An 8,055-nucleotide genomic window follows, 5' to 3' on the forward strand; every position below is an offset into this window, starting at 1 on the left:
TTTTTGGTTTTTCGAGACAGGGTTTCTCTGTGTAGCCCCGGCTGGCCTGGAACTCACTCTGTAGACCAGGCTGGCCTCGAACTCGAACTCAGAAATCCGCCTGCCTCTGCCTACTAAGTGCTGGGATTAAAGGCGTGTGCCAACCACACCCAGCAGAGTAATTAATTTCTACTGTTCACTTGTGTTATGCCTGGCAGTAATCTCTACTGCTCTTCCGAAACTCCTAAGTATGTGACCAAGAGTATCATGGGACTGTTCTCTCTGTAAAGGTCTTTTCTCCTGGGAGCAGATACAGGAAGGAGCAAGCATCTTGCTTCAGCTCCCAAGTACCTGAAAGACTTGCAAGGATCAGTAGGGTAACAGACCACATTGGGGCACTTACCATGCTGCCTCTTCATGAGTTTGCCTCGGGTGGGGGGGGCACTCCACTCTGTCACAGGGACACCCATAAGGTTTGTCACCCCACCTGAAGATGCATCTGTACTGTTGCAGTCTGGGGTTTTCACAGTAAAGCTACTTTCATTATGTATGGCATGGCATGGCAATTGTGAAGCCAAGTGGCTGTGGTCACCAACAGAATCTCTTGGCTGGAAGTCATGGTGATGAAGTTGATACAAACGGTGAGAGCTGGGTCTATGGCAGCGGTATTGGGGTGGTTGACCCTCAGAAGACCCTCAGCTGACATTTCAGCCATGTTTGGCTTTGGCTTTCCTGTGCTCTCAGGTGAGAGAGCAGAGGAAGTGGCAGGTTTGCTAAGGAGGCAGGATGCCAGCTATGAGATTTTGGAGTCACCCCATCCTGCAGATACCATCAGTAAACTCTTAGGCTTATCAGGCAGAGCTTGGTACGATAGAATCATTCCCTTGGTCTGTTGGTGTGCTACCTCAGGCAAACGGTTCCCTCAGGCAAACGGCTCCCTCAGGGAAACAGCTCTCTCTTTGCTTTCCCCCAGGAAAGGTAACTTAATGGTGTAAACAGGTTTGCCATTTTTCCTTCTTGTTTTTTTTGTCATCGTGGTATTAGATTGAATAAAATAAAGGCAGCTTTAGAAATGCATTTTAATTACATTGTTATGTGACACTATTTGATGTTTTCAGACAGGGAAAAAAATGTTTGCTATCATTATGAACCACCTGCTTCAACGTAGAGGCAATGTATCTGCACAGGAGGAAAACAGAATAAGTACGAAGACGTGATCAATTGTAGAAACACCGAGAAACAGCAGACATTTTATTTTGCGTATGTACTGCAGTGGAGTGTATGGTTCTGCCACGTTCTTGATTTGGTCTCTATAATATTATTTTTCAATTTAAATTTAAAACATTTTTACATCCTTTAAAAAATGAATTATGGGGCAAGCAAGCTGGCTCAGTGGGAGCTTGCTGCCAAGCCTGACAACTTAAATTCAGTCCTCAGACCCTGCAGTGGTGGAGGAGAGAGCCAACTCCAGAATGCTGCTCTCTGACTTCTCTGTATTCATTGTGGCATGCAAGAGTGTACAGAAATAAGATATAAATAGAAAAATTTAAAGTGTAACTTTTAAGATTCCACATGATTTCCCCCCAGCCCATTGGAATATTACAGTTTCAAGTAACAAAAGATAAAAATAAAAACATTGCAGACTAAATCTACTGATAAGCACACATTGAGCACATTTAATTGCCACAGTCATCAGCAAGTTCTGAGGTCACCTCCTCAGCTCAGAACTCAGTAAGAAGGTGTCACTGAGTGAGCTCTAGGATTTCCCTGTTATCCACAATGAGGGTATGGATAATCCCTTCTCTCTTCTTCCCACTGCTCATGGCTTTTATGTAACAGCCATGGTCCCCAACGTTGAAGTGTGTCTCAGTCCCGTCATCTACAAACTTGCCCTAGGACAGCGAAGAAGGAAGTTGTCAGGGTGCAGAAAGCTCTTTGTCCGAGCAGTGACGTCATCTTATGCACTAGTGGTTTAATGCAATAGTCCATGGGTAAAATGCGAAGCACTGCAGACTCAGAGTTTAAAGTTTGTGTACACATGCTTTCATGCTTCCTTACAAATTAAAAGTTTCTTTCCTCATGCTCACTAATTGTTTTGATTTTTGAAACAGGGTTTTCCTCTGTAGCCAAGCTTAGGGTAAGCCAGAACTTGCCGTGTAGCACAGGCTGACCTTCATCTCTGATCCTCTCGCCTCTGCTTTCTTTCTTATTTACTTTTTTTTTTTTAACTTATTTACCATTCTTAATGGTTTATTTATCTATTGTATATGAGTGCTCTATCTGCATATATACCTCATGCCAGAAGAGGGCATTAGATCACATTATAGATGGTTATGAGCCACCATATCAATGCTGGGAATTGAACTCAGGACCTCTGAAGAGCAGGCAGTTTCTCTTAACCAGTGAGCCATCTGTTCAGGTACACCTCTGCTTTTTTAATTTCATCTTTACAATGACCATGGTAGAAGTTTTTTGTTTTTTGTTTTTTTTTTTTTTGGTTTTTCAAGACAGGGTTTCTCTGTATAGCCCTGGCTGTCCTAGAACTCACTCTGTAGACCAGGCTGGCCTCGAACTCAGAAATCTGCCTGCCTCTGCCTCCCAAGTGCTGGGAATAAAGTCGTGTGCCACCATGCCTGGCCATAAAGTAGTTTATAATAACATACACTTAGCAACTAAAACTAGACACCACTAGCTCTATCGAGCCCTTGATATGTGTCTCCTTAGAAATGAAATTTACATCCTATGTTTAAAACATCTGATCTGCAACCTAGTGTGGACCTGCTAATAATGTACATAACTCACTGTTAACTTCCACTATTGATGGCATGATAAACTATACCTCCTTCCTTCTGATTTTTTGAAATAGGGTCTTATGCTGTAGCCCAGGCAGTAATCCCCCTGCTCCAAGTACTCCAGTATTCTCCCAACCAAATGTTGGGATTGGAGATATGAGCCTCCCTCCTTGGCTTAACAGTCTTGATAAACTGATTTAAATTAAGCATATTAAAATGAATAAACTTTAATTTTTTAGCATGGTTCACATTCTATTTCTGCTGAACAGCACTCATTTACAGAAAGAAAATGAAAACGGAAAATCCCAGAGGAAGAAGAGCCTTGGTCAGAGGTTCTCAACCTGTGGGTCTCGACCCCCTTTGGAGGTTGAACAACCTTTCATAGGGGTCACCTAAATCCATCAGAAAGCACAAACACTTACATTATTACTCACAACCGCAGCAATATTACAGTGGTGGAGCAGCAACAAAACCAATTTTATGGTTAGGGGGTCACCATGACATAAGGAACTGTATTAAAGGGTCACAAAATTAGGAAGATTGAAAAGGCCTTAGAGGGTAGGGAAAAAACTATGTCAGAAAACAAGAAAACCGAGATGCTTCCAGGGGAAGCATGGGGGAGAAGGACCACTATGCCTGGCGCTAGGCCCACAGGTACCTGACCACATGCATGGTACAAATTGCTCTTCTACACTGGCCATGTGGGCCTGAAGAACTCTGTGGACCTCGGCAGGAACAGAGCGTCTATGAGCGGCAGCTTTAGTCACTCCTATAGACATTTCGCTCCAGGCCACATGGATGCCAGCTGAGCTGAGGACAGTGGAGCCTTGCTGGCTTCCATGAGTGAGGGGCCTCCTTTCTCCTACCTTGACAACACTGCTCTACAAATTCCATTAGTCTTCTGGCCTGTGTGTCTACCTTCAAGTCATCTGACTCTGGGTTCATTACTACTTCTTTAACAAAAAAGAAAGAGAAAGAGAGAAAGAGCGAGAGAGTGCTACTCAAATCTGTGAGTTTGAGGCCAGCCTGGTCTACAGAATGAGTTCTAGATCAGCTGGACCTACACAGAGATACCTCGCCTCAAAAACAAACAAACAAAAATAATAATAATAAAAAAATAAAAACAAAACCATCCCATTTTTAGGATCGCACCATGTGCTTTGAGAATGGGAGCCACACCTTTCTACCTACATGTGACCTGAGGTTAACAGCATTGCAGCTTAGAGGATGGAAGCTATAATTTGCATATCGTCAGAATGGGGTGGGGTGGGGTGGGGGTGGGACATGAGATTTCTAGAGGAACAAACAGGATTGGAGGAGGAACTGTTAAATGTGAGCACTTCTCAGTATGAAAGCCTAGCAGGAAGAGGCAAGGTAGAGTATGTGGCTGTGCCAGCTCAGCCTGCAGATTGATTGCAAACTTTCACCGCCCCAGGGACTGTCTGGTGAAGATTTTCAGAACTTGGTGTAAAAAAATTATTACTGGGGCTGGAGAGATGGCTCAGTGTTTAAGAGACCTCTTCCAGAGGTCCTGAGTTCAATTCCCAGCAACCACATGGTGGCTCACAACCATCTGTAATGGGATCCGATGCCCTCTTCTGGTGTCTGAAGATAGTTACAGTGTACTCATATACATTAGATAAATAAATAAATAAATAAATAAATCTTTAAAAAAATATTATTGCTATGCCTTTTGGTTTTGCTCTGATCCCCTTGGTTAACTTTTAAAGTCGACAGAATTAGAACTTGGTTGTGGTAGTTCAACACTTGCAACCCCAATGTTGAGGAGGTTGAGGTAAGAGGATCGAGTTTGAGGTTAGCTCCAAAAAAAGAGAAAGTACTAAAATAAGGAAATGCAGTAACATTCAGTCACTTATACACGCGCCGCACTAGGAATTATGAATGACAGGAATAACAATAAATAGCTTACCGCTGTCTCTACCATTTTACCATTACACCATACATCCATAGTGGGTTTTTCTGTAAAAGCAACAATATTGAAGCATTATAATTCTATATTCAAAGTTAACATTTTATGTGTGTTTTAATTTGTATGTGTCAGAGTGTTTTGCTTGCATATATGTCTGTGTACTACGTGTGTGCCAGGTGCCCACAGAGGCCAGAAGAGGGTGCCAGATTCCCCTGGAACAACATCAAATAAGAAAAACCTGGGCATGATGCCACATACCTGTAACTCCACCACTCAGGAGGCAGAAGCTGGAGGATGGCTTGAGACAGGCCTTGGCAGTCCTAGAATCCCCTATGTAGACCAGGCTGGCCTCCAACTGACAGAGATCCTCCTGCCTCTGCCTCCTGAGTGCTGGGATTAAAGCATGCCTTTAAAAAAAAGATTTAATAAAAAACTTTTATTATGCATATTTGTCTGCATCTATTTGTGAGTATGTGCACATACTGCAAGTGTACCCAAGGAAGCCAGCTGAGGCTGGCAGGTCTCTAGAGCTAGAGGTACATACAGGTGGTTGTGAGCTGCCAGCTGTGGGTGCCGGGATCTGTGCTCTGAAAGAGCAGTGTGTGCTCTGAACTGATGAGCCATCTCTCCAGCCCCTATTCCCGCTGTGCTCTTGTTCCCTTGCCTGCTGCCCCTGCCTTGTAGCTTTGAGATGGTTCACAATTGTATTATAATGACTGAAACTAGCTCTTGTCCGTAGAAATGGAAATCAGTGAATCTCATTTGGAGGTAGGTTAAGTCTCTGCTGACATCAAATAGTTTTCTATCGATTTGCAAATCCACTTCAGCATTTTTGGGCACCCAAGTATACATGTACAAATATGTATACTTGGGTGCATGTGCACATATGTATGTAGGTATAATTGCCTATGTGTATACTTTGGGGGTTGGTTTTTTGGGGGGGAGTGGGCATTGCTTTTGCTTTCATCTGGTCCTGGGAACAAACCCAGGGCCTTGCACCTTGCATATGCCTGCCAGGTGCTGTACCCCTGGGTACATCTTCAACTCTATGCTTTGTTTTGAAATTCCCCTTTGAACTGGTCCTTAATATCCTTCCTTGTTAAACAATGAGTGAAATAAAACCTTTCGTGTTTATTGTTCTCCTGACAAACAAAGCCAACCAAAAGTCTTGAGTGGTGAGTGACGGCCTGCTCACAGAGCTGCGTGAGAAACAGACGGTGCTTGCGATCTCTGTCCTTTTCAAATCTTTCACTTACCTCTATGGAGGGAATCATTAAATAGCCACTATAAACTCTAATATGGCCTGCACACGCTCAAGCTAGATGGGGTTACAGAGGGGCAAGTGGAATACAGTCTCCCATCCCTAATCAAGAAACAATCTCCCACCGACAGCTGCTTGCAAAGAAAAATACCAGTTTTCTCCAAAGGAGTCTCCCTGGGTATACAAACCACACTAAGGGTAGCCTCACACCCAGCAGATGACCGACATAAAACACACTCAGTGGTGTTTTGTAGATTATTATTTTTTTCTTGTATTGATTTTTCTAGGCTTTAAAAAAAAATCTTACTGGTCTTTTGCTTATATGTTGTCATTTCCAATTTTGTGTGCTTATTGACTGTGTTGATGTGTATATCTCTCTGTGTGTTTCTTGTGATCCTTCCACATTTTAAATTCTGTTTTCTAAAGAGATGGAGAAAGAAAGCATGGAGTTTGGATGGGTAGGGCCTTGGGGGAGGATCTGGGAGAAGATGGGGGAGGGGAGGCCACAATCCGAATATACTGCAGAATATAGCATATGGATGTTCAATATGTTAAAAAAAAATCTAAATCATTCCACAGGTACAGCCCCAACTTACCCAAAACAATTCTAAAGTCCTTGTGGTCCAAGTGCAACACCCAGGTGTGGGTCGTTTTTGATCTGTTCTCCACGAACTTCCTGAAGCTTTTCCCATCAATTTCCAGAGTGTAACTAAAACCACAGCCTTTGCCAGAAAGTATACGGATGGTGGCTTTGTTTTTTGCAGCTCCAACACAGAAGGTTTCTTTGCCCACTAAAGGGAACATCCACTCTTTTCTGATCACTTCCTAGATGATGGAATAGAACAGATTAAAACATGCAAATGAAGGGAATTTTAATATTTAACATTTAAGAAATGATAAAGCCTTCAAGGTTAGCCAGGTTAATCCCAGCACTTGGGAGGCAGAGGCAGGTGGATTTCTGAGTTTGAGGCCAGCCTGGTCTACAGAGTGAGTTCCAGGACAACCAGGGCAACACAGAGAAACCCTGTCTCAAAAACACAAAAAACAAAAAACAAAAACAAAAACAAAAACAAAAACAAAACAAAACAAAACAAAACAAAACAAAAAAAGCCTTCAAGATGATTGAGGTGGTCTCTTCAGAATGACTCTCACAGGCTCCTATGTTTGAACGCTTAGTCACCAGGGAATGAACTATTTGAAAAGATTGTAAGGACTAGGAGGTGTGGCCTTTTGGAGTAGGTGTGGCCTTGTTGGAGAAAGTGTGTCACTAGAGGCGGGCTTTAAGGTTTCAAAAACACCATGGAGCTGAAGCGATGGCTCAGAAGTTAAGAGCACTGATTGCTCTTCCAGAGGTCCTGAGTTCGGTTCCCAGCAATCACATGGTGGCTCACAACCATCTATAATGGGATCTGATGCCCTCTTCAGGTGTGTCTGAAGACAGGTACAGTGTCGTCATACATTAAATAAATCTTAAAAAAAAAAGAAAAAGCCCACACCAGGCCCAGTCTTCCTGCTGCCTACAGATCAGGATCTGACTCTCAGCTACATCTCTAGCACCACTTCTGCCATGCCTGTTGCCAGGCTACCCATCATGCTGATAATAGACTAAACTTGAGAAACTGTAAGCAAGCTCTAGCTAAATGCTCTCTTTTATAAAAAAAGAGTTGCCTTGGTCATGGTGTCTCTTCACAGCAATAGAACAAAGAATAAAACAGTGATTAAGAGCCAGTGTTATTTGTACTTTATGAATTCATAATATAAAGGTTAAAAAAAATCATTTGCAGGGAGTGGTGGCACACGGCTTTAATCCAGCACTTGGGGAGAAAGATGAGTTTAAGGCCAGCTTGTCTACATAGTTCCAGACCAGCCAGGTCTGAATCCTGTCTGAAACGAAAAAGTCATTTTTAGTTTAAATACCAGGTTCCATAGTCTTGTACTCTGTAACTGCCATTAGATTGCTTTATACAGGAAAATAAATAGGTGAGAAAACCTAAGCATTTACAGACAAAACGCTCTGACCCGGCATATGAAGAAACTACACTGATAAGAAAACAAAACAAAACAAAACCAAAAAAAAAAAAAAAAAAAAAAAA

General features: G+C 42.6%; 1 protein-coding gene across 1 annotated transcript in view; it reads right to left on the bottom strand.

The window, feature by feature from the left end:
* Positions 1 to 1,629: 1,629 nt before the first annotated feature.
* LOC110302247 (fas apoptotic inhibitory molecule 1-like) overlaps positions 1,630 to 8,055 on the bottom strand; it is an 8,059-nt gene continuing 1,633 nt past the window's right edge. The window contains exons 3-5 of the mRNA XM_021173084.1: positions 6,559 to 6,787; positions 4,702 to 4,751; positions 1,630 to 1,871 (exon numbers count right to left, since the gene is read on the bottom strand). Coding sequence (XP_021028743.1) covers positions 1,722 to 1,871; positions 4,702 to 4,751; positions 6,559 to 6,787 — 429 coding nt within the window. The 3' untranslated portion in view covers positions 1,630 to 1,721. The remainder of the gene's footprint in view (positions 1,872 to 4,701; positions 4,752 to 6,558; positions 6,788 to 8,055) is intronic.

This window comes from Mus caroli, chromosome 9 (genome assembly GCF_900094665.2).
Source record: "Mus caroli chromosome 9, CAROLI_EIJ_v1.1, whole genome shotgun sequence".
Taxonomy (NCBI): domain Eukaryota; kingdom Metazoa; phylum Chordata; class Mammalia; order Rodentia; family Muridae; genus Mus; species Mus caroli.